The following is a 26,363-nucleotide window of genomic DNA, read 5'->3' as shown; positions in this document are numbered from 1 at the left end:
ATTTCACTTTATCACTATAAAATCCCCTCCCACTCTCCCATTCCACTGCACACCACACACAACACAACACAAGGAACTCCGACGACTCCCTCTCCCGTTCTCCTTCCCAATGGCTCGCTCCGGTGCCTTAGCGGTGGTGCTCGTGCTGGCGGCGGCCATCGCCCTCGCCCTCCTGGCTGGATCCCAGGTCAACGCCGCCGTCACATGCGGCCAAGTGGCCTCCGACCTGCGGCCGTGCATTCCCTACGTGACCGGTCAGGTGTCGGCGACGCCTCCGGCCTGCTGCAATGGGGTGAGGAGCCTGAACAGCGGCGCGCAGACCACCGCCGACCGCCGCGCGGCGTGCAATTGCATCCGCTCGCAGGCGTCCGGCATCTCCGGCCTCCAGCCCGGCCGCCTTTCCGGGCTCCCCGGCAGCTGCGGCGTCCACCTTCCATTCCCCATCAGTGCTTCCACTGATTGCTCCAGGTGATTAATTAAGATAACTATAATTAATTATTCTAACCTAATGCTAATCGCCATCATTAATTATCACATTATTATCAAGTCATATGTGAATTTGGTGGTGCAGTGTGAGCTGATCTACCGACCCGACCGGTGATAGTAGCTGAGTAATAGAGAGATCGATGTATTGAATAAAGATGGGAGCTAGGTCGAGACCCACACTTGTGATCCTCCTATCGCTTCTATATATATAGCCTCGATGCCAATCGAGGCTAGCTACTTATTGTTCTATGTATCATCGTCATCGTGTTCGTTATTATGTTTATCGAGATATTCTAATATATACTTCTCTCTCATATCGTTCGTACGTGTGAAGTTTTATCGTGATCAACTACAATTTCTTAATTTACTTTTTCATAAATGGTCGTGTAGTTGATTGTGTGAAGTAGTTGATTGTGTGAAGTACGTACGTGTGAAGTCCATCTTTTATTGAAGTACGTACGTGTGAAGTTCTTGTATATTTATTCTAAATAGATCGATATCGCCTCGTATATTTTAATTTTTTAAAATTAAAATATATACTTTTAATTTTCGAACTCTAATTCCTGTTAATTATTATTATACTTAATCATTATGCAATGTAAATTTATTAAAATTTATTGCTGGCTAATAACTCTTTTTCATTATTTTTATTTAATTTTTAAAATAAGCTTAATTAGATAGTTATTAATGTTTCAAATTAAATAGACAGGGCATGATATTCATGGAAAGAATTTAAATATTTACTTTTTAATTTCGTGGCTGGCTATAATAATTAAAATCATAGCTATACTATAATACATTAAAATAAATTATTCAATTTAATTAAAATTATTATTTGTAGAATACTATTATATCAAAATAATCTTTATCAATTTAATTAAAATTATTTAAACTTGAATAAAATCGCTTCAAAATAATCAAAATCATTTCAAAACTATTGTATTTATGATACAATTACTACAACGTTAGAGCAGTTATAAGTCTATAATTACTACAATTATAACAAATATGGTTATAGTTGTTACAACTATTTTAAAATAATTTTGATCAAATTTAATGCATAATTTTAATCAAATTGATAAAAAATATTTTGATATAATAGTAAACTATGTATAATATTTTTAATTAAATTGGAGTAATTTTAGACCATGTTATTCTAGTTAGACTACTACAATAATATTAACATAAAAATATATTTAAAATAAAAGAGCTCCAACTCTCAACTCGCTTCAAAACACTGACACTATGACGAACTGCTATGCTGACAATCGCATGCTACTCTGATTCTCTTTTGTCGATATTTCATAATTTCGCTATGATTGACTTTGTGCTTTGATTTCAAAAGAAACAGTAAACGTGTTACTTTTCCTCAGATTTTGTAAAGACATATCTTTTTCTCATTGTGGTAAAAAGATTAATAGTGAATTGTCCATTGAATTAGCAATCAAGGATCATGAGCTTTATAGCAGCAAGAGACTGTGAAAAATAAGTAAAAATAAAATTGTGTTTGTGTTGTATTTTATTTTCTTATCTATCAGTTGCTATCTTTGATAAAATAAAATAAAGTTTCGAAAACAAATAAAAAAGTGATACACTATTCATCCTCTTAACACACTTCTTGATCTTATAAATACAAAGTTAATATTTTTTAAAGTTGTATTACTTAGGAATTCTTAATTAATTTGGGTTTCTATTTTTATTGTGAGTCCTAAGCTTAAAATAAAATTATTATCTGATGCCATAATTATAGTTCAATATTATACACATAAAATTAACACCCATTAATACTTTAGAATTATGTTAAATTTATAATTATAAACTAATTTCATACATGTATTTTATTTTACAATTTAACTATTTAAGTTATATATTAATATATAAGACTTAGGTTATATATTTGACATTGTTAATTGTTTTCTATTCATTCATGGAGTATTATTGCAAAGCAATTAATGAAATACGAGTCATAATAATTTAAGTATGAAGTAAGTAACAATATATAACGACTTAATTACTTGAATTGTGAAAAAGATATTTTTTTAAAATAAAAAAGATGTTCCATTTGTAAGGAGGTAAATCGAGAAGTTACAGTTGATTACGATAAGAGAAAATATTATTGATTAAACTCTTATCCACTTCAGTAAGTCTGCTCCATCGTAACAAATTCAACTATGTCCCGAGAGCCACCTATACATATGCTAGTTATGATAATTATTGCTATAGAGATTTGATATTCTGTACGATCCATGCTACGCGACTCCGTAAGCGACACAATTGATCCATCGCCGTTGCCACCGCCCTCGCTGCGCCGTCCGACCACCGCCAGATCGCCGGCCCGGGCACGATCGACGTGTCGCTCGCCGGCGCTTTAGCCAGCGTCGGATTCCGACCAGATTGTGATTCGAATCCGACGCAATTTGGTCGGAATGCGACCGACAGTGGCACGCGTCAGTTTCCGATCAAATCGCGATCGGATTCCGACAAATTGCGGTCGAAGATCGACCGAGGAAGGACCGGTGTGCGCCTGAGTCGGCGGCCGACGGTAGCCGGACGGCACGGCGAGGGCGGCCGGCAACGGCAGGGGTCGGGGGCGGAACACTGTGCATTCCCACATTTGGACGGTCAGATCTGGTACGCGATCGCGTGATGGACGGTGGATCGCGTGACGCTCACGGGCGCGCATAAGGGAGTCACGGACGTGATATCAAATCTGTATTGCTATAATATACTAATGATAGATTGATTAGAAAGGAGAAATAATTTAGATAATAAAAATAAAATGAGATGATATTTTGATGATTAATAAAATGTTTTTTTTTGCTTTTATTTCCTTCCAAGTAAACAAAGCAAGCTCAAATCAAGGGCAAAATGGTCAGGAAAGAGCCAACTGTCCTATTTAAGCGCCCGTCCTCGCTTCTTCACACGAAGAGAGCGAGGGAGAGAGACAGAATGTTTTGTTACTATTTTTGGAAGGAAACCGTCGAGGAGCAAAGCTCTCGCCATCTCTCTTCTCCGACGACGATGAATAGGCTTCTCCTCCGACGGGTTTCTCTTTCTTCTTCTTCTTCTTCTTCTTCGCTGAATCTTAAGAGATTCTTCTGCCAATCGTCTGCGGTCCTGACGGTCGACGAGCATGCCGCCGGCCCCGCTTCCATCGTCGTCCCCCAAATGCCCCGTTTCGACTACACCCCGCCTCCCTACGACGGCCCAAGGGCAGATGAGATTCTCCGGAAGCGATCGGAGTTCCTCAGCCCCGCCGTTTTCCACCTCTACCGGAAGCCCGTGCGTTGCCTTCCCCCAAAAAATCAAATCTCGATCTGCCCCTAATGACAAAAAAATGTTTTTCTTCTTTTCTCTATCTCGGAGTTTCCTGGTTAAAATTTGTTCTTCGTTTTCTTCGTAATGGAGGATGCATTAGATCTCCAAACTATTTCTTCACCTGTTAGACTATCGAATCTTGTCTTCTCCGTGTTTGCTTCGCGAAACGCCGATCGGCTTTGAAATTTCAAATCGTCGGATGAATTTTATCGGATTTAGATGAAAGAGTGCAAATAGTTCTGTATTCATAAGCGCATTTGTGTTTGAACAGTTGAACATTGTCGACGGAAAGATGCAATACTTATTTGATGAGGATGGTCGGCGCTATCTGGATGCATTTGCTGGAATTGCTACTGTTTGCTGCGGCCATTGCCACCCTGAAGTTATTGAGGCAATAATCAATCAGACAAAGCGACTGCAGCACTCTACTGTTCTGTATCTAAATAATGCCATTGCAGATTTTGCTGAAGCATTAGCTTCCAAGTTTCCTGGGGATCTCAAGGTTTTTTCCTGGGCATTTATCCTCTCACGCATTATGTCTGTGAGCTTGAATTGAATCCTTGCACTCGATGCAGGTCATTTTTTTCACAAATTCTGGAACTGAAGCAAATGAGTTGGCCATGATGATTGCTCGTCTCTATACTGGTTGTCATGATATAATATCAGTTAGAAATTCCTACCATGGGAATGCAGCTGGGACAATGGGTGCAACTGCTCAAAGCAACTGGAAATTCAATGTTATTCAGGTATATGTAATGCTTTTCTCTAATAAAAAATCCTTGTTTTCGATCGTAGATGTTCTTATGTAAACTTTGGCTTGATGAAGTGATCATAGATCTTCATTGAATGTTCTTTTACATTCTCAATCAGAAAATTCCATGGACGAAACACTTAAAAGGAATTTTCGAAATATTAAGAGGATTTCTCTTCAAACATTATATAAACAATCATTCCTGCACATATGTACACTCTAGCATTTGTATCTCACACAGTAGGTAAGTTCAAGTGGGTGTTTAGAAAATTTACTGAACCCTAATTTTCCAGAGTGGAGTCCACCATGCACTGAATCCAGATCAATACAGGGGAGTCTTTGGTTCAGATGGTGAAAAATATGCTAAAGATGTTGAAGAAATTATCGAATTTGGCACTTCTGGTAGAGTTGCAGGTTTCATTTCTGAAGCAATACAGGTACTGATACACTCTTACTCTTTTATAGCCACAATTAACTTAATATCAGTTTTCATAAAGAACATGCCTTCTATTGCTTAATTTAGATGCCTTTTTGTTAGTTTGTGTCACATAATCTTCATGCATTCTTATAGTACTACTCTTGATTTCATTAAGATGAAATTCTGCAATCAGAACTCTTTTATAGATTGGGCTTATTTATAGGGGGTAGGTGGAATACTGGAATTGGCACCTGGTTACTTGCCTGCTGTATACAGAACCATAAAAAAAGCTGGAGGTCTCTGCATAGCCGACGAGGTGCAGGCCGGATTTGCCCGCACGGGAAGTCATTTCTGGGGTTTTGAAGCTCACGGAGTGGTGCCAGATATCGTTACAATGGCTAAGGTCGACTCCTATTTACTTTGTATGAAATAAGAAACTTAAGTTGATTCTTTATATGCTTATCGTTTGTTCCACTTTACAAGTAGTGAATTCTTCTCAGGGTATTGGAAATGGTATACCGATAGGTGCAGTGATCACTACTCCAGAAATTGCTCAAGTCCTGGCTCGCCAATGTTATTATAATACCTTCGGTGGTAATCCAGTATGCACAGCAGCTGGCCATGCGGTCCTTAAAGTTCTTGACAAAGAAAAACTTCAAGAAAATGCTTTAATTGTTGGTGGTTACTTGAAAGATCAACTCAAGGCACTTAAAGAAAAGCATGAAAGTAAGACTCTTAGCAAGGTCCAACTAAGTGGCCATTTTTGTTTCAGTTGGCACAGTCTTTGTCTGATACATTCATGGTTAATATAATGTTTGTAGTCATTGGCGATGTAAGGGGAAGAGGTCTGATGCTCGGAATGGAGTTAGTCACTGATCGCGCAAAGAAGACCCCTGCCAAAACAGAAATCTTGCATGTGATGGAGTTGATGAAAGGTAAGAATTCTTGCAAAATGTCTGTATATTTTAGATTCATATGATTGTTTGTCATCTGCTCTCTGATCAAAGATGGATTTCTTGAGAACAGACATGGGTGTGTTGGTCGGAAAAGGCGGCTTTTATGGAAATGTTTTCCGAATAACTCCGCCTCTCTGCTTCACAAAGGAAGACTCAGGTATGGTTTCGGAACAAAGTTTCCTCTCTTGCTTCTATCTTTGCTATCAGTTGTGATGAGGAAAGAATACTTATTATCTCCTTTAATACAGATTTCTTCGTCGATGTGATGGATATTGCACTATCCAAGTTATGAATTCTCTCTTGTACTTGAATCCTAAATCCATCTCTGGATGTTCATTCAAAATGCCAAATGAAAAATGAAGCATCTCCTGGTCTCTCTGCCTCATCCAATGTATGTTCCCTTGTTCTTGACATCCATGGTGTTTTTTGTTTCCAGGGTTCATAGCATTGAGCCCTATTCGCAAAAGAGCACCCTCTAATGTAGGGTTGTAAACAAGCGAAGCCGAGTCAAAGTTTTGTAGTGTTCAAATTTATTTAATAAGGTAATTGAGTCAAGCCAAGCCAAGCCAAGTCAAGTTTTAAATTAATCAAGCAGTTGAAATGATTGTTCAAGCTTGATTTGATTTTTTTTATGAGCTTGAGTTTGGTTCAAGTTTGACTTAAGCTTAGTTCATTTAAAAGTTTTTTTTATTTATTTAGCATGTTGATAAAAGTTTTATTGATGAAAATGGTTCACGAACATTGTTCGCGAATGTTATTTACGAACATTATTCACAAACGTTGTTTGCGAACATTATTCATGAACATTGTTTATGAATGTTGTTCGTGAATATATTCATGCACATTAACGAGCTGAATACATATGTGTTCAAGCTTGTTCGTTTAGTTTAACGAGTTATTTTAGTTTAAAAGTTAAACGAACTTAGTTCGAAGTCGGTTCGTTAACATATAATATTTATAATTCATGTAATATTTAGTTATATATATAATAAGATAAACGAGTCTTTTAACAAACATGATCACGAGCCTCTTAATGAACATGTTCATAAACATCTAAACGAACATGTTTGCAAGCTCACGAATCAAATACCGTTAAGTTTGAAATTCGATAATATTTTTGAGCTCAAAATCAAACTCAACTTGTTAACTTAATCGAACGAACTCGAACAAATTTTTTATCGAACCAAGACCTAAATAGTTCACGAACGGCTTGACTCGTTTACATCCCTAATTGAATAGTATAGAAACACCTCGTATTAGTCGAGGTAAAACCCGCACCTTATATTAGTCGGGAAAACTTGGATATCTAGATTATAAAAAAAACTATTTGTTCTTAACCAAAACCAACAATATATTAATCTTATTCTTCTCAAATATATATTCATGATTGACATATACTTATTCTTTTATATCTTCACTTGAATAGATTAATATCGTAGGCAAACTTAATTATTTAGGGTTTCTTATTAATGGCGCCAAGAGCCTGAGAGAGCCAGGACTGAGAGGGGGATGCTAGCTGAGGCCACCTCCTTGAACTGTGGCCTCTTCTGCTCTCCGGCGCCGGAGCAACCACTTCATTGCTCCTCCTGCTCTCCTTTCTCTCTGCGTCATGACCTCCGACTCTCCTTCTTCCTGACTTGCCTTTCCACTTCTCCAGCCGGCTCGCCGTGCTGCTCAATCTGCTCGTGTCAAGAAAGGGCATCCTCCACCCATGAGAATGCCTCACCTTCACACTCAGCTTCTCCACGTAGCGGCCGCCGCCTCCGCCTCCGTTGTCCTCCTCGTCGGAGCTCCACCCGTCGCTGAGGTTTCGGGCTCGCAGGGGGCTCTTGAAGGTGATAGCGCTGATCCCCTGGTCGACGTAGTTACTAGCGTAGAGTTTGTTCGGAGTGGAACAGAGGCCGGCCGACCTTGGCGTGCCGGCCGTTCGAGCCGGGCTCTTGAAGCCGCAAACGGTGGGCTTGAAGCTCCACGGGAAGAAAAGCATCAGTCCGCAGGCCATGGACGGCGACTCTGCTTGAGCCTCGGCGTAGGGATCCAACGGGGGGAGGACGTTGCGGCGGGGATGGTCTGCCAGCACCGAAGCCCGCTGCTTCAGCCTCGCCCGGCAGATCGCCTCCCTCTGCAGTTGATGCGAGGGGGAAGAATCCCGACCTCCTCGGCGGCCGTCGCGGTGGCGGACGGAGGACTTGGCCAACGCGTTGGCCGCCGGCAGAAACCGGTCCATGATGAAGCCGGGGGACTTGTAAGCGCCGAACGAGCTCAGCCTGCAGGCGACGTCGAACCTGTCCGACGCGGAGATCTTCTCCAGCGCGTCGGAAAACAAGTCCTCTTCTCCTTCTTCGCTGGAGCCGGAGGCATACGGATCGTAACCCAGAACCCGCACCAGCTTCCCGTTCGTCTCATAGTCCTCGTCCGCCCACCGCCGGCCCGGCGGAAGCTTGGGAGGCGGCGGGTCGTCGGAGTCGGAGTCGTTAACGCGAGGCCTGGGGACGCCGGGGGAGGTCTCCCAGGAGAAGGGGACCCTCAACCGGAGGGCAGCGGAGGTGGAGTGGGCGAGGGCGTTGTGGCAGAGGGAGGCGGAAGAGCGGCGAGTGGAGACGAGCGGGGCGTGGAGGACCAAGGGAGGGCTGGGGAGGGCGTGCTGGTCGGTGGCGGCGTCCATGGAGATGCACGAGGGCCTCGCATGCGCATGCGTTCCTGCATGCATATGCATGGACGGGGAGGGAGGTGGACGGCGACGACGTGGGATATAACAGCGCGGGCAGCGGGAAGGCGAGGCGAGGGAAGCGTGTGGGTGGTTGGGGCAGTTGACAAAAGGGCTGTAGAATCTGGTTGGGGAGCAAATGGCGGCGGTAGGGTTCCCGTGAGGGGATTAGGTTTAGGGTTTAGCTAGGGTTCCCGTGAGGGGATTAAACAGGGGAAGAAGAAGAAGAAGGAGGTTAATTAATTGGTGCCGTTGGAGGTAGCTAGTTGTCACAAATCCATTGAACAGTAACCCTGTTTACTTAGAGGTGCTGTGCTTAGGATAGAAAGGGTGAACTGTGTAGAAATTTAGATATTTTCTTTGTTACTCGAATCTCTTGTAGCACTCGAGTCGATCATGATTTATAGCCATGATTTATAGCCTAGTCGCGAGCTCACGGCTAGGTTGATGTCGGATCCAAATCTAGCGATAGATATTCGGATCCAAATCTAGTGATATAGACTATAAAAGAGTTGTGTAGGTTGATGTAGGGGACCTAAATATAGGAATGTTAAGCATATAATCGTCAATTTGAGTTAGATCTGTTATGATGGCCTGTCCTGTCAAGCAATTTAGGCGGATTTAGTTGAAATTTTATCAATTTATTTTGAGATAGATTCAGATAGATTGACCCGTTTAGGTCTGTGACTTGTGTGGATTGGTCCGCGCCGAGCTTGAGTTGGTTCGTGGATTGAAAACGTTTATTAATTTATTTTAAATTTTATAGAAAACTCAACGAATTAATGAACTTAATCTATTTAAATTACTATTTAAACTTAAAATTTTTAACTTGATCAATTTAAACTATAATCCAAATTTAAAATTTTTAAAATTTTTAATTTTTGGCAGGCTTATGGGTTGACCTACCTAACTCGCAACCTATGTTGGGTTGGATTGGGTTTAAGATTTTTTAATCCTTCAAGTGATGGGTTGGTCGTCCCACCTCATCATATGATGAGTTTTTAATGGGTTGATCTGTTCTATCACTGATTGACCCATTTGACAGTGTTATGTTAAGGATGGCCAAAGTGCTTGTTCCACATAATTGGAGAGTATTATTTATAATATCGGAGAATATGAAATTAGGGTTTATATAAGCTCTTGGCCATTGCCGAGCTCATCGATGACTATAAAGTGTCCATAATATTATAATTAAGTAGCGATGGAGAACATCCATGAGGAAGATAAATAAATGAGGGAATGATGAGTGAAGAACACCGAGCCTCGGACTTTTTAATTTTGCCAAGCTATGAATGGCCGAGTTTTGTACCATGGCCAATGCTATGGTGGAAAGTTGACATAATTAAGTCAAAAGTCAAGTCAAGCTTAGTTTAAGTCAAGTCGAATTCGGATCCAATCAAATCGAGTTTAGGTCAAGTCGGCTTTCTTAGACCTTAAGTCAAGTCCCTCTACGTTTGGTCCACTCTCAATTTGAAATTCTAATTCGATACGGCGATTATCAAACTGCCAACCATCAAGAGGTGTGTGTCTTCTCAAGAAAATGTGTCTATTTAAAGGTAGCCAATTGCAGTGGCAAGAGGGTGATGTCCTTTAAAACTAAGGTCACCCTTTCATTCCCTATTTAAAGGTAACTAATTGCAGTGGCAAGAGGGTGATTCCAATATTCTCTATTCATTTTCTTCATTTACTCCATTTACTCATTTTCTTCATCTATCTTTGGAGTCTGACTTGGCTATCCTTAGAGTCTTTCGAGGCTTCTGTTCAAAGATTCCTATGGTGCTCGGCAGTTGGAAGGCTAACCTCCTATGAAGTCTTTCTAACAAAGACTGACCTCCCGAGGAATCTTTCTAATAAAGGTCGATCTCATTTGAAGCTTAACTTGAAAAAGGCCGACTTCATTGAAGCCTGACCTAAAGGAAGCTTGATATGAAGGAAGGTTGACCCGTTAGAGACAGATTTGAAGGAAAGTCTACTTGTTGATTAAAAGGATTTGACTATGATTACTTTACTAAGTCATCCCATCTCTGATCTCAGATCGGATTGGCCAAAAAGACATGAATTCAAAGAAAAATAGATAGATTGATGTTTCCTTCCATACGGAGAAATAATGTGCAAATATTGATATAATTTCCCCTATCTACGTCAAAAACTTATGTACATAGATCCAACAAGAACATATCATCAATAAAAAATGATAAATCTCTATGTATGGACTCATCTCTGTGGTAGGCAAAATTGCGCCACCAAAAATTGGGAATACGTCATACCTAGAACCGCAGATGCCTAGGTGACATCCTCCAATTCTTACTAGAACATTCATCAATAAAAAAAAAGATAATCTCACTTAGCCGCATTGATTTCCTGGGGGTCACATAATTTACAAGAACATATCATCAATAGCTTGTACATGTGGTAAGCAAAAACAAAGAATTATTCCAATTCTTATTATTTGATTTAGGTTGGCACTAAGTTTAGTTGGGTCCTTTTATGTTAGATGGACCACAATTCACATACAAACGTTTTTCATATTTGGAAACAATAGATAAGTGGTCCAAATATTACATAAAAATCTTTAATTCCTCTATTTTTCATGTCTATCCCCATGAATTCACGTAAACACACTTAAATAGTTCTTAGGAGATAAAAATGAATTTGAATTTGCTCATTTTTATTTTCATCCTTAGTCAAAATGTTTATTTGTGGATATTTCAACTTTGATCAACATTAATAATATTATATTATAGTAATTATAGTTCATAACCACTATAATATAAGTACTTATCTTTGATGAATATTTTATTATAGTAATATAAATATGCTATAATATACATAATTTATATTTAATTAATACTGATTATGTATATTATATCTATTATATAATTGTAATTATTATAATTATAGTAATTATAATTTTATAATTACTATAATTATATAATAGTTATTGAATCATAATTATTATAATTATTTTTGAAAATAAAATTAAACTAAGGTCGGATGAGAGACTATTTTGATTATAAATGGAAAAGAAATCTCTTTTGCCTATAAAAAAATACCCATTTTTGCCTACAAGGAAAGTCCTTGAGTCGCCACGTGTCATAAACAATTCGGTCGGAATCCCGGCGGGCACTGGCCGTGCCGGAAGTGGCTGCACGCCGGATTTGATGGTTTCTGACCGAATAATCATATCTGATATATCGGCGAGTGGCGCGTCGATCGCGCTCGGTCTGGCGACTGACGGTGACGGGACAGTGGCAGCAGCGGTGATGGTTCTGAGCCGTGCGCACGAGTCGCGGATGGGGGTGCAGATCACTTCTCTCTCTCTCTCTCTCTCTCTATATATATATATATATGAAAATAAAATTATATGACAATTAACAAGGAAAGTCCATGAGTTGCCACGTGTCGGAAACAAATACTTGATTATAAAAATAAAGAATAGTCCAAGCTATTTATAATATTTCAACTGCCTCCCTCACCGTCGCTGGGTGGCAGCGCCGCCGGCGGTGGCGGAGATGATCCTGGCATACAGAATCTGATTCCACACGTCGGGGAGGCCCGGCACGCACCAGTGGATGCAGTCGGCGTAGACGGCGGGGTTGGCCTGCTGCTCCGGCGTCATCACCGCTCCCTGGCGCGTCGTGTACACCGACGTGTGCGCGTCCTTCCGGAACTCCGACATGGTCGTGATGTCGACGAAGGCGACGGGCACCCGCGCCGTCGACCGCGCCGCCCTCTTCGCCTGCTCGAACATCCCCCTGTCCGTCCCCAGGAATATTCCGGTCATGTTCCTCAGCGGCGTCGTCTCCCTGGCGCACTTGACCCCCTCAGTGCTCCCCCAGTCCGATCCCCTGCACCGCCGCCGCCGGTGGCCATTAATTTCACCAAACCAATCAACATCCTCAATGGCGCCAAAAACATTTGAAGACAAAAAACAAATCGCAGAGGCGTCCAATAAGAGAAAATAAGAAGACAGCCGGGATCGACGACGACAGCAGTCTCAGAATTTTCAACAGGGAAAATGATTGCTGTGTTCTACTTGATCACAAGATTAATATTTCTTACATCTCTAATTCATCGATTCACGTGTTCAAGGTGGAGCTGTAGTTATTGTTTCGTCCTTAGATCGCTTTCAATCAGCAGAAGAATTCAATCATTCAAGTTACTACGTCGAAATAAATCGGGGAAATTCTTTAGTTTTACCTGAAATGGAGAGGAGACATGCTCATGAAGAACACGGCGGTACGAGAAGGGTCCACGTTGCCGTCCAGCCAACGCGACCACGTTCGGAGAACTCTCTCGTACGCTCGTGGCCTCGCCATCTCCTCGTACTCCGTCCAGTTCGTCGCCGAGCTCTTCCTGTCGAATCGTCACAGGTGAATTAATAGCGATCGATCGATCCCCACGAGGGTGTTGTGTTCGTCTGCTCACCGGACTTTCATCGCCGGCGTGTTCATCCACCAAACGTAGGTGTTGAAGACGAGGTAGTCGACGCCCTTCCAGTGCGCCGCGTGCTTCTCGATCGACTCCGGCATTATGATCCGGTCGCGGATGCTGTGGATGCGCGGGTCGTCGGAGTTCGACTCCACCAGGAACGGCGCCCAGTAGAAGTCCACCGTCGCGTTGTATTCCTGTCGAGAATATTCATCCGTCGTCAAGATCGGATTTTGAAGGGCGAAGAGCTCGGTTGATCTATAAATTCACATGATTTATTCATCAAAATTGGATTTTGATCGAGAACCTCCGCGATGAAGCTTATGCGAGAGCCGTCCCATTGGCGCCTCTTCTTCCCCGACGGGATCGCCGACTGCACCATGCACACCATCGACTCCCACTGGTTCCGGTTCAGCGAGTCGCCGACGAACATCAGCCGCTTGCCGCGCAGCCGCTCCAGCAGCAGTTTGGCGTCGAACCTTGTCGAAGAAAGTTAATCGTCAGGATAAAAAACTTTGATCGGAAATTGTTGGGTTCCGGTGGCCGTACGTACCTTGGCAAGGAGCAGTCTTTGGGCTGCCACCGCCACTTCTGGTACGCGTCCTCCTTCCGCCCGTTCTTCAAGCACGCCATCTGCGTCGACACGAACTCGCACTGCTCCTCCCGGTACAGAGGATAGTTCACGTCGTCGTAGACCCACTCGCCGGTCGTCAGATCGCACGTCTCCGGCACGCCGGCCGCGGGCTCCTGCTCCGTCACGTTGGGCACCGCGGAGGCCGCGTCGTCGTCGGCCGTTTCTCGAACCGACGCGGTCGCATTCACTTCTCCATTGCCCGCCGCCCCGTCGACCGTGATGGGCAGTTCCTGCACAGCCGCCACCGCCTCCTCGCTCTCATTTCCCCTCTTCTCCCGCCGGCTCGCAACAAGCAGACCGGCGGGCACCTCGTCCGGAGAGAAGTACTCCTCCGTCCTGCGCCGGGCGACGGGGTGGTCAGCTAGGGTCCTGACGTTCTCACCATACATGACCAAGGTGAACACGGCGAGCATCCCGAGGACAAACAGGGCCTGCAGGTTGCCCCGTCGCCGGATGTGGGGCGTCGTCCCCGCGTGCTTCGCGGAGGTCACCGGCGTCTTCTGCCTGAGGGAAAGCACGACTCCGTTCAGCATATCGCGGCCGTGCGTCAGTGGAACAGCTGGTTGTATGGTTGAGCTAATTTTAACTATCGACGGCGATGGAGGAGAGAGAGGAGCTACGCTTCGTCCTCCATTATAATACGCGGTAGGTGTGGAGTTGGTTTATCTTTCTCCCGATGAGCTCTTCTTCTCCAAGATTAAATTCATGGATCAGTCATCAATGGCGCACAAACGGAAGCAATTTGGACATGTGGATCTACCTGATTCGACGGAAGAGCGATAGAAAGGTCAACCATTACGATGCATGAAGGCATGCATGACAAGAGCAGGTGCAGTTGGAGCTCTCTGATCTCTTGGCACGAAAAGGACTGCCGCATAGAAGAAAACAGGGCATCGTCAGACAGCAGTCTTGCGTGCGTCTCAATTTTTTTTTAAATTTTAAATTTACTTAGACAAGTAATTAGAATAAAAAAAAATGATAATCCAGTTAATCACATTGACTCAATCCCTGGGGTGAAATAATCTCATAAAAATTTTCCACATAAAAGTTCCCCAAGTTTCCCACCGACCATCAGGGGCAATCAGGAAGCGCACGAGGTCCCACGGAAGTTTCCCACGGACTACCAGGGTAAATCGGGAAGCGGACGCAGCAGCCAACCCAGATGCCTAGTATTCTTTGATTGAAAAAATGATAATCCCAGTTAGTCGTATTGACTCAATCCTTGGGGGTGACCGATTCGGTCCCACGGAAATTTTTCACCGGTCACCAGGGTAAATCGGGAAGCGCACGCAGCAGTCAACCCAGATGCCTAGCATCCTTTGATTGCGATCCCCATTTGAAAGAAAATTCCTGCAAATACGCCGTAGTTGGGAATCGAACCACAGGTGCTTGGGTGATAACCTGGATGTTCTACCGCGGCACCATGGCCGCGGAGACATAAAAATGATAATCCTAATTAGTCGTATTGACTCAATCCCTGGGGGTGACCGACCCATCAGGGTAAATCGGGAAACGCACACAGCGGCCAACCTAGATGCCCAGCATCCTTTGATTGCGATCCTCATTTGGAGGAAAATTCTTATAAACATGCCGTAGTTGGGGATCAAATCGCGTATTTGTAAAAAAAAAAAGTCGGTAAGTCAAACATGATGATAAAAATTGATTAAAAAATAAAATAAAATAGATGAGTGCTTAGACAGGCCAACGGTGAAGCAGTGTGCAAGTCTTATGAAATTGTTCAAGGAGAGGAGAGAAAAGTAATGAAGAATGAGCAGACCACAACAACGAAAAAAAAAAAACATGGACAACAATGTCAATTTGAGAGCGAGGGAATTCACAAGCATGTGTGTAAGTTGAATGAGAATGTGCATAGTACATGATGGCACATGAGTCTTTAGAGTGATTGCTTTATTTGCATGTAGTTTGGTTGCTCATAAGAATTGATAAGATCAATAAAGTTCTAACAAGTCCTCCAGATGATTTCTCTTTGTCGATCACTTAGTTCTACTATGTGGAATTTGAGGACTCACGATATGCTTCATTGGAAGCTGCTGCAAGTATATGGTTCAACACAGTATATTTACAAGTTATTGTGACGACTTGAAGACCAGACCTTTCTTGTGTGCGATCGTTTATTTCTATTTTTCCTTTGAAGTGTCTTCCAGAGCAGAGGCTTTGCAGATTGGGCAGGTGTTCTTGATCAGCAGCCATTTCTTTACACAACTGGAATGGAAAATGTGTTTGCAGTTCAATTGCCCAAGAGTTTCGCTATCTTTGTATTCTTCCTATTTTGCAAGATGTACCAGACGCTAGAGTTAGAACTAACAAGTGTACCAGATTTGAAGTCAGTAGGTTCTGCGACTTACCAGGCATATCGGGCAGCCGTCTTCTTCATGGTCATCTTCAGTCTGATCTGAGCAGTAAAGTGTCTCCCTCAAGCAACTTCTGATGGCATCTACAGATAAACCGACACACACACACCCTATTCTCTCCTCCAAAGCAAGCAGTTCCTGTACCAAATAATAGGATATTACAGTAACTATGAACACAGAAAAGAACAGGAGGTTGAAGATGCAATTAATTACCTCATAGCCCATGTTGTCTATGTCCAGACGCATATCACGGTGTTGATCGATAAAATGCATTGGATCGTAAAAGGCAGAGCGATCCATCACAGCTACTCCCTGCAGCATCAATTTGTGAGAGAGCAATGTTTATTGTAGCAAACAAGTATATGCTCCTGGAGCTGAAAGAACATATGAAAGTCAAAAGTTATGATAAGTCTGACCTCGGCTATCTGACTAGTACGAGAAGCACCCTCGTCCAAGAAAGAAAGGACTCTGTTAGAACGACTTCTTCTTCCATATCTCCCATTATTCTGATGAACTATTGACAATGCAGTTGGACGCATGGAGGGCGCAGTAGATTCCACTCTCTGCAATCTGGCATTTTGTGCTGCTAAATCCATGGCCATGTAGCTAGGATTGACTCCGTAAGCTGTTCTCTGATCATGGATACTTGGAGACACCATCCTACCTCGTGATGAAGAACCATACTGCATCGGCAGAATGGAGCGGTGGCCTCCACTAATGTCCATATTGTTAGTAGTGCCACAGCTTGCAACCAACCTATGGTTGGTATCATGATTGAAGGAGCTTGTTTCTGCAATTTAATAAATCAAGTAGAACATAAATTTGAATTAGCACTTTCAAAAGAGAACATAGTGTTATGCAAACCAATAATAATAATAATAATAAACTACTCAAATTTAAACTAACCTGAAGAAGAGGACCTCGTATTAGGATTTATAAATGTGTCATGATTCCACTGGCCTCCCATGTTGGCATTTGGAGCAATTGTAATTGATTGAACTTGATGAGATAAGTTGGTACTTGATCTGATTCCAGATGAGATGTTCTCCAAATGAATAGTTGTATCATACCGACTTCTAACGTTTCTCTGAGAAGCATGCCCAGAATTTAATGAATTGTGACTCCTATAACCATGAATAAAGCTAACAGGATCACAAGGCCAGCGCTGTGAATCATAAGTAGATTTTGCCTGTGAAATTTCAGTTGAAGTTGTTGCATTGGAAGAACTTCCAGCATGGTAATATTGGTTTCTGTTTTCTCTCTGATGAAACATGAAGTTTGCTGGATCTTTTCTTTTATAAGATGCTCGTTCATACTCCATTTCAATAAATGGGTTGGCATTCCTCCTATTATCCACCACTGCATATTGGTTATGCAAAAATCCATGCCGCATAGTATGCTGTGGATGTTGATTAATGCTTCCATGATAAGGAAAATGTGTATATTCATCGTAAGATGTTTCTGCATTCGCTGGCATCGCTGGAACCTGACAATGAAAATTTCCTGATTGATGGTTATATGACCCCAAATGAGGGTTGAAATGAGCGACCAGGTTCACTCCGTTGGTTCCTGTATTTTCCACTGGCAACATAGAAGAATTTCCTGAAACCATAATCATGTTACTTGACAATTTCCAACTTTTCAGAGAGTAAAAAACATGATGCATAATAGTGCATCAAGATGTGTAAATCACCAGAGTTCAACTGATGATCATGCTGCTGATGGTTCTGCATCCTCTCACGATCCGTTTTGTACATGTGACTTGGATAACTTGAGTGCCTCTGGTCCATACTAGCTGTTTCATCAAGAGGTAAGTAGCTTCAGGAAAATATAGAAATGTTATGTGACAAGGAAAGCATACAAAATAAAATAGAGCTTCATGCATGGATACATCCTTAAAGTGAAATGAAATAGGTGAGAAAATGGGCCACAGAAACGAATATGACTGGGTATAAAATTTGAAGTCTAAATGAAATCAGTTATGGATGTTACAAAATAGGAACAATAAGCACATTACTAAGGTGTCAACAAAGATTGTTTAAAATTGTCCTGTTTCTGTCCGGAACCAAAACCAATTGGGAAACGGCAACAATTTGATGGAATCCAATTTGATGGAATCCAATTAGATATCCACTCGTGTAACCCCTGTGAATTAGCTGTATTGAGCAACACAAACCTCAGTTTCAGCCCAAATTGAGAGAAAGGAACTCAAACAAGATGGAATCCAATTTAAGACATTTAAACCTAATCTATGTCTAGTTCCAAATAATTACTAAATTTAACTTGAAATTTGGGTTAATCAGAGACTTGATATGACAATAACTATGTTATATAAAGTATACAATACAAGATTAAATACATAACTATGAGCGATGTTGGGTACCTTTGTCACTCCCATCCTAAATGGCAAACAGTCTCACATCTAGTGTGGTTGGGAACAACCAAGTGGTCAAGATCCAAAACAATATATGTACAACCACATGTATAATAAAAGGGCAACTCGGTACATGAAGCTCCCGTCAATGTGGGATCCCGGGGAAGGATCCTATCACATTGAGTCCATTAGGTTTCAGATTATTTCTTCTTGAATATTTTTTAGTTTATTTTCAATCTACTTTTACATAATAATATTTCCATTTGTGCTCTTGTCCTCCATGTGAGATTCACTTAAGTTTATCAACCATAATGCATCAATTATTATTATATCTGTGAGTTTTGATTCACTTTCACCCTACATTTAGGGTTATAGCAGGAGGTAGGGTTAGGAACTTATTTATCCCACATTAGAGGTGTCAAATAGGTTAAGCTACTTGCAACCCGACCCAGCAAAGTCTTGAGTTGTGCTTGACACAACCCACCAAAGATCAAGTCATGTTGTGTCAGGTCGGTGTGGACAATGAATTGGGTGGGGCAACAAGGGTTTGGTCCACATGTCAGGTTGAGCATAGCTTATGCCAATTCAGAGGTTAGGGGTATTTTCAACAATAAAAAAATTCCAAAAGACCAAATACCCTAATTTAAAAATGGCTACATTGGAGATAATTTGTCCAACCTTATCCTAAAGTCATCAAATTGACTTCACAAATTTTATTAAAAAATCCTAAAATTTCTCTAAAATTCTAAAAAAATATTGTTTATTTCCCCTATTTTTTCACCAATTTGCATTCTTTACAAATACTCAACATGCTACCAATCAGAACTTAGACTTATAAATTATTACTTATATTATCATGACATATCAAAGAGGAAATTGAACAAATCAGCCATCATGGAATAAGAATGCAAGATATCCACTTCTCAATTAAAAATACTTAACTAAAATTTTTGTTAGTTGTATCCTTTTGTTATCATTTATGGCTTCAGAGTTTATTAGCCTAGAAAGTTAGTTCCCTTTTCGACTATTTGTCACTGTACTAAAATTTCTATTGAGCTAATACGAGAGACACACATACTGATTATCCTCTTGTTTTAGAACAAAATAAGATTATCCTCTTGTTTTAGAAGAAAATAACAGTTTTTGAAATAATAACTATCTTATTAAGAGCATGATTAAGTTCTATGGATATTCTTGAATATTATAGTTTATTTACAAATTTTTGTGATAACTATTTTATTAAGAGTATGATTAAGTCCTATAGACATTCTTGAATATTATAGTTTGTTTACAAATTTTTGTATGGGTTTGAGTCTTTTAAAAATGGCCTCAATTCCTTGTTATTAATCATAATAACATTTCTTCTTTATGAGTTTTTATTCTGTATGAGAGATCATTTATTTCATTGTGTGAGATTGTTTAGCCTCGTAACTGCAACAAGTGGTAGTAGATCTCAATGTGAGTTTTGATTTGCCTCCATGGCACACCAATATATAAGTATTACATAAATTAATACATAAATCCATGATCAAATTTCAACATGCTCACATCCTTCATACTATTATGGGTTTAATACATCATATGGTGATCAATCAATAAGAGATCCAAGACCTACTTGTATCCATATTTTGTACCACCTCCTATTTTAGTGCACTTATCAATTGAGATACATATTAAATATATAAATTAAAAAGACAATCCGGTGCATGAAGCTCTCGTCAGTGCAAGGTTCCAAGGGTCGAACTACATTGGATATATTGTACGCAGCCTTACCTTGCATTTTGCAAGAGGCTGTTTCTGCGACTCGAACCCATGACCTCAAAGTCACATGGCAACAACTTTACCGTTGAACCAAGGTTCACCTTCTGTATTAATATATAGATTAGCCAATTCAAGACACTAAAAGTCTTGACAACATATATTGAGCGATGCAGAACTTACTATGAATGAAATTTTATTTCCACAAGGTAAGTATGAGTTAACAAAGAAGATATATGCAGTGTTGGCTCAACTCTCCTTATAAGGTAACAAAAACTCTCAACTTACATCTCCAAAGAGAAAAACTAAATTATAAAAGTCCAGCTTACTTATTCAGAAGATCCACTTAGCATTACTGTTGCACAGCATAGACAACTTTCAAATAAAATAGTTGGAAATTAATGTTAATTGGTATCAAGAAATGAAACATTATATGCTATCAATACTCATGACCCACAAATAAGATTGCCTGATAAAAGGAACACATATCTAGATGAAGGTATTATGGGCATTATGACGAATACTAGATATCCTATTTGGAGGATATTTAATGAGTACTTAGTGATATCAGGAGAGAATCCAAAAATAAATGAAGATTTTGGATTTGGAGTAATAACCAAAGAGGATAGTAGAATTTTTGTATTTTATTGAACTTATTTGAAACTAGATGTGCTATCAACTATGCAAAGATGCTGAGTACTTGAACATGGTGAAATAATAAAAATGTCTGACAACATACCTTTGTGCTTATAGCTATTTTGCACCTGGATGATTTCTTATACTCAGCCCACCTCAAAGAGAAAACCTCTAAATTCTGGAAGAGCTAAAGTGTTTTAAACTAATATTTAATATTAAAAAAAACTAGGCAAATAAAAGTGAATAAATTAAAGTTATGATCAATGCTCTATTTTGGGCTACTAATGCAATTGTCACAACTGGTACACATGCAGTGCAGTCTACCTTGCAGGACTAAGGATTCGATTCTTTGGATGGAATATATGAGAGAAAAGAGGGAAAGGATCACAAAAATATATATAAATAATAGAGATTCTATCCCTATGTAATTTTGTGATATTTTCCCTCACATATTTCATCCAAGTAATTGGACCCTAAATGCCCTTATCACAAAAGAACCTGAAAGAAATCAGTTCATGCATACCCTGAACCACCAGCAATGCTGTATCTTAGAGAAATTATCAAAAGTCCTGCATAGTAATTTTGTACTGCAAATATCCTTGTGTTGAGTACTCTCAGATATCTGATATGACATAATCGTAGACCAATTTGACAATTCCATAACATTACAGCATATCCATGCAGCAATATTTGATCATTTTTCCATTCAAGGATCCTGGATCATGCACTTGCACATCCTATATCTAATAAAACAAATACCAAGCAGCATGATATATGTTGAAGTCCCAGTTCTAGATGTATAGGCTATTGGTTTATCATTATCTTAAGTTTTATCTACATAAAAAAAGCATTTTTGTAGCACTACTTCGGTGTAGAACTAGGATGGTAGAGTACATACCTCAATGAAAATAACTGACCAGAAACTGAATAAACATAACTTCATTGTGGCATAACCATCAACCTCTGAAATTGCTTCTAAGAAAGTAAAATATAGCTTACAAGAAGGAATAATATCATGCTTATGCATGCCACCATAGGCAAACAAGAATATACCATAACACCAAACATATGTTGAAACTTATTCGATCTTGTACTCACTTTGTTTTATGTGTTTTCTGTTTTGTTGCTCAAAAATTGTCTTCTCTCCTCCTATATAACTTAACAATATTAGCTTGAATGTGTGGGTGAATGATATGCATCCTGTCATTCTAGAAATAATCAATGCGTTTAATCATAAATGTTAATCATTTCTCGTAAGTGTGCCTGGTAATAAAATGATAGGTTAATAGTCAATGTTTAGATAGTTCATATTTCAAGAAGTGGTCTACAATTGGTGCAGAGACAAACATCTGCTCGTCAGCATGGTTTCATCACATTGCATAGGCATATATGCAGTCTCATTAATTGATGGAATCAACTATGCTGCTGTATATAATTTGGATTCTGATAAGCTTAGGCGAAACCACTATGTAACTATTTATTTAACCAGGCCAAGTACATCCCTCCTTTAACTACTAAAAGGCAGGCAAATGTAATTCATCATTCACTTCCATCCTACAAGAAATAGTGGAGAATATAACTATGGCAAATAACAAACAGATATGACTACTATCTTTTCATCTCATAGCAGCATAATATAGTGAATATAGTGGATAGATGACAGACATCAAACCATTTTTCTGTCTACCTTTCTAGATTTTCCTCCTCCTTAATCCTTCATTACACTTCTGGAATGCCCCGCTCATAAAGCTTCCACTTCATACCCTGCCCTTTTTTACTTCGTGTTGTTATTTAAGGTTAAGAGTGACAATATCTACGAATGGTTAGGGATCTATGATGCTTAAATAGGTACTGTGGGATACCTAGTCGTATGGCTATGGTTTAGATAGAATTAGTTATTTTTAAGAGTGCACATATAAACATATGTAATTATCCTTTATGAAATAATCCGACCAATATTTCATACATAAATTTCTGTTTCAGTGATGTGTGACTATTATATTTTTGTTTCAATATTGCTGTGTCTCCTTATGTTTTTCCTATGTGAGTTTCTCTAGTTCATGTAACAAACTCACATACATAGTATCTATGGTCCTGCTTGAAGTGTTAGATCAACATTTGATAAAATTAGTTATCTGGATGGAGTAAGTCACATTAAGAGTGTTTATGTTGATTCAACAAACATATATAATTATCATTTATGAAATAATCCAACCCAATATTTCCTTATTTTCTACATACATATATGAATGATAGTGTTACTTTAAATACAGGTATTTGGTAACTGAATCATACTTACCTGTCCAATATACATTTTATATGAAGGTGGAATGTCATTGTGAATGTTGGAACTTGGGAAGAATAAAATATGGTGACTAGAAAGGACATAAGTTCTTGACAAAGAGTTTCTTTGATGATAAACTTCACTAAATCAAAACAACAGCAGTGCATACCATGCATACAAAGTCGGAATGACCGTCAATGTTTGGAACTTGGAAAGAATAATACAGATATGGTAAGTAGACAACAAATATGAGCTCTCAACATGCATTTCCTTCAAGATAACACTCCCCATAAATGATGTCAGTATATACTATGTACATTGATTGGCCTCATCACCACACTTTGCTGTGAACAATAGCAGGAGAATGCTCTAATAAATACCCAGCTAATCGAAAAAAGAAGAGTCTGAGCAGCTACTCTATTCTGAAGGCTCACTAGATTATGATTATTGACTATATTGTCTGGCAGAACCATGGGAATTGTCAAATACCTCCAAGAACCATTTTCAAGATCATTTAAATTACATGTCAAGAACATTACGACTGCACAAGTTTAAATTTCAAACTTCTATCAGTAAACTTCTGTAACAAACCTCATTTACATTGTACAGTATGTCACCTCTACAGAAACAAAGAAGACAAAACAACCTTCTATATGAAGCAAGTCCAAGCAGACATCATGTGGTGGCTCACATGATAGCCAAATAGGATACTTCCTAATGGACTGCAGCACCCAGAAAAAAATTACGCAATATTACATAATAATATTATGGCGGCCTGTTGCGCTGAGTTATAAACAATTAGCTATAGAGTCCAGAAGACAGCTTTTACAAGACAAGTCTCCATTTCTTCAAGTTCACCTGGTCTTGTTATGCCCTTCCACTGCCCTGTTAATGATTCTTGTATGTTGATTCTTACAGCAGTCGAACAGAAGAATGTATAAATCATGACAACTACATGAAGAACCTCAACATTTATTGCCATTCCACTGTCATGGCCTACAAGCCAGCCAAAATTGGTTCATCCAGGACAAGTCATATAGTTGACCTAAAGATATGCTAAGAGAGACCTGAAAGTTTTATGCATTAGCCATTGACTCCAGCTATGCTATACAAGCATATACATGTGAAGAATCAGATAGATCCAAGGCCTGAATTACTGAAACAAGTCAGTAGACAGATATGAAAGTTGTTTCTCCTTCAGATTTTACAAAGAATTATGAAGACAACCAGAGGAAATTAACCTCAAAACCATCTTTATTGCAGCAGCATCACATGATTTTTGTAATGATCCATGACTATCATCATTGATGCAATTGACCTCATCTATGCCAAATGTTTGTGAGTCAAGATAGACAAGCTATCTACAGGATTCTATAGTGCAAACCTGACTTAAATCCTGTTCTAGACATAATAGTTGAAGGACCAATCAAATATTGTTTCAAATAGAACCCCTTCTGTCTGTACATCACACATCTCAGAGGGATAGAAATCCAAAACCCAGGTTCAACAATGTAAAGCCTCAAAACCTTATCTGCTCATGGTAGAAAGTGACGACGAGAATTGACATATCCTCTTCTTCATGACCCACTAAGGTCAACAATGTGCCTGCAATAGCAGTGATAGTTCAGTTGAAAATGGTCAGAATGTTACTTGGTAACCCAACCCAATGAGGTTAACCTAAGAACTACAATTGAGGATAAATCTCTCTTCAAACAAACTATTAATCTAAGATGTCTAGGATTTAGGATTAGCTACTCCGGAATTACTGATTTTAACAGAAAAAAGATATATACCATTGAAGAACCCATCAAGATAAGCTAACAGACTTTACCTGTTTACCCAGCAATATCTTCGATGTTCAGCATTCAAACCACCGACTACCACATATTCTGCATAACAAGAATTTTTTGTACAAACTAGTACCACAGCAGCTTATGTGTCAATTGACCGATAAATTGCAAATTAGTCGAGCATCAACCAATCTGTAAAGTTTTGTGAAGCCTCATGTGTCCAACAGACATCAGAATAACCTCAAGAGATTCATCACTTGGTTGAGTGAATAAACTAGGGATTATTTGTTGATAGTTCTCAATATTCCACCTTCCAAGTTCTAATAAATCTCAAAACATTTCTGTCAAGCATGTACTTATAAAGCTAAAGATGGCAATCCAGAATCTCTGTCCATAGAATGTTTAATTGCATCTGTTACAACCATAACTATGCAGTTTAATCACATCATACAATAGACACATACATGATTAAATTGATTGAAGTAAGTAGAAATCATTGAAATAGTAGATGGTTCTTTTTCATATTGAGTTTGTACAAGAATAAGAATGTTCCCGTGACAATGGATAATATTAAGACAGTCAATCCAAGTGCCCTACAAATTAATAGTTGGAGAGAGAAGCCTTTTTTGGATTAAACCAAATTAAACAATTATAGAACTTATCCACATTCATTAACCTATAGAGCCCCAGTTTTAAGCAAGATTTAAAATATCGAATTGTGTCGAGGTTTCGGTCCCGAACCGGAACGATATAGTTTCGGTACTGTATCATACCGTGTCGCTATAATTCCGATATTTTTAAAATATAAAATATATTAACTAAAATAAAAAATTTAATCTAAATATTTAAAAATAAAAAATAAAATATTTTAAAAAAATAATAAGATAATTTTATGGGTTTTAATAAAGTCTATTCAAATCATCTTCAACTATAGCTAAGAATTGATTATTAAAATCTTATTAAACCTAAGTTAAAAAAAATAAATAAAAACAAAAGGAACAGCGATTGGCCACACGTGCGACCAAGGGCATGTGCGACTGGGTGTGCGCGCGGAGGCATCGTCGGGTGCGCGCTACGCCTTCGGAGGCATCGCCTCCCGGCCAAAACGCCTGTGTCGGTGTTGTGGCAGTGCTGGTCCGTCGGCGAAACGAAATTTTTCACCGGTATCGCGCGATACGGCTCAAGATTTCAATCCATAGTTTTAAGTCTAGTTCCTTGTTGGTCAGCACAAGCAAAATATTTCATTCTACCCACCGGTTGACACACGGAATAGTTGGCACTTGTGAGTCAGAGCACCTTCACATACACGACACACACTCCTCTCTCCTCCCCCTTTAAACACCAACACTATCTGCTCTCTCCCCTTCTCCACATGAGCACCTTTGCACGTCAACCATCGCACTAATGCATTCAACATAGCATTGCAATCTCTAGAATAGTTGTCTCAC

The 26,363-nt window shown here is 39.8% G+C and overlaps 5 protein-coding genes across 9 annotated transcripts in view; 2 read left to right on the top strand and 3 right to left on the bottom strand.

The window, feature by feature from the left end:
• The first annotated feature begins 109 nt into the window (after nt 1-109).
• On the top strand, nt 110-472 carry LOC141832444 (non-specific lipid-transfer protein 1-like). The gene has a single exon (XM_074719946.1). The coding sequence runs from the start codon at nt 110-112 to the stop codon at nt 470-472; it is 363 nt and encodes a 120-aa protein (XP_074576047.1).
• Nucleotides 473-3,507: 3,035 nt separating this feature from the next.
• On the top strand, nt 3,508-6,221 carry LOC141832155 (alanine--glyoxylate aminotransferase 2 homolog 3, mitochondrial-like). Of its 2 annotated transcripts, XM_074719643.1 has the most exons (9): nt 3,508-3,768; nt 4,076-4,306; nt 4,380-4,550; nt 4,849-4,992; nt 5,197-5,376; nt 5,474-5,699; nt 5,795-5,908; nt 6,000-6,086; nt 6,178-6,221. In XM_074719643.1, the coding sequence occupies exons 1-9, from the start codon at nt 3,508-3,510 to the stop codon at nt 6,219-6,221; spliced, it is 1,458 nt and encodes a 485-aa protein (XP_074575744.1). The 2 variants fall into 2 exon arrangements, with proteins under 2 accessions (XP_074575744.1, XP_074575743.1); XM_074719642.1 differs by lacking the exon at nt 6,178-6,221 and having other exon boundaries at nt 6,000-6,142.
• Nucleotides 6,222-7,338: 1,117 nt separating this feature from the next.
• LOC141831557 (uncharacterized) lies at nt 7,339-8,635 on the bottom strand. The gene has a single exon (XM_074718939.1). The coding sequence runs from the start codon at nt 8,592-8,594 to the stop codon at nt 7,383-7,385; it is 1,212 nt and encodes a 403-aa protein (XP_074575040.1). The 5' UTR covers nt 8,595-8,635; the 3' UTR covers nt 7,339-7,382.
• Nucleotides 8,636-12,046: 3,411 nt separating this feature from the next.
• On the bottom strand, nt 12,047-14,306 carry LOC141831556 (protein trichome birefringence-like 28). 2 transcript variants are annotated; one of them, XM_074718937.1, is made up of 5 exons: nt 13,621-14,306; nt 13,375-13,546; nt 13,065-13,264; nt 12,837-12,992; nt 12,047-12,484 (listed from the first exon to the last, which is right to left on the bottom strand). In XM_074718937.1, exons 1-5 carry the CDS (start codon nt 14,232-14,234, stop codon nt 12,109-12,111), a joined length of 1,518 nt encoding a protein of 505 aa, XP_074575038.1. In that variant the 5' UTR covers nt 14,235-14,306; the 3' UTR covers nt 12,047-12,108. The 2 variants fall into 2 exon arrangements, with proteins under 2 accessions (XP_074575038.1, XP_074575039.1); XM_074718938.1 differs by having other exon boundaries at nt 12,837-12,986.
• A 1,246-nt stretch (nt 14,307-15,552) lies between these two features.
• The window catches only part of LOC141831490 (uncharacterized), a 22,978-nt gene continuing 12,167 nt past the window's right edge, over nt 15,553-26,363 (bottom strand). The window contains exons 1-8 of one of the 3 annotated variants that reach the window (XM_074718856.1): nt 21,365-21,383; nt 20,945-21,019; nt 17,767-17,868; nt 16,980-17,675; nt 16,490-16,863; nt 16,287-16,385; nt 16,068-16,211; nt 15,553-15,986 (exon numbers count right to left, since the gene is read on the bottom strand). In XM_074718856.1, coding sequence (XP_074574957.1) covers nt 15,840-15,986; nt 16,068-16,211; nt 16,287-16,385; nt 16,490-16,863; nt 16,980-17,675; nt 17,767-17,863 — 1,557 coding nt within the window. In that variant the 5' untranslated portion in view covers nt 17,864-17,868; nt 20,945-21,019; nt 21,365-21,383 and the 3' untranslated portion in view covers nt 15,553-15,839. Of the gene's footprint in view, nt 15,987-16,067; nt 16,212-16,286; nt 16,386-16,489; nt 16,864-16,979; nt 17,676-17,766; nt 17,869-20,944; nt 21,392-26,363 lie in introns of those variants that run through there. The other 2 variants (XM_074718855.1, XM_074718857.1) reach the window with 2 other exon arrangements.

This window comes from Curcuma longa, chromosome 7 (genome assembly GCF_044706935.1).
Source record: "Curcuma longa cultivar G26 ecotype Majalengka, Jawa Barat chromosome 7, ITB_CL_G26_1.1, whole genome shotgun sequence".
Lineage (NCBI taxonomy): Eukaryota > Viridiplantae > Streptophyta > Magnoliopsida > Zingiberales > Zingiberaceae > Curcuma > Curcuma longa.
Note: the sequence above shows the minus strand (reverse complement) of the source record. Positions and strands in the feature narration are given on the sequence as shown.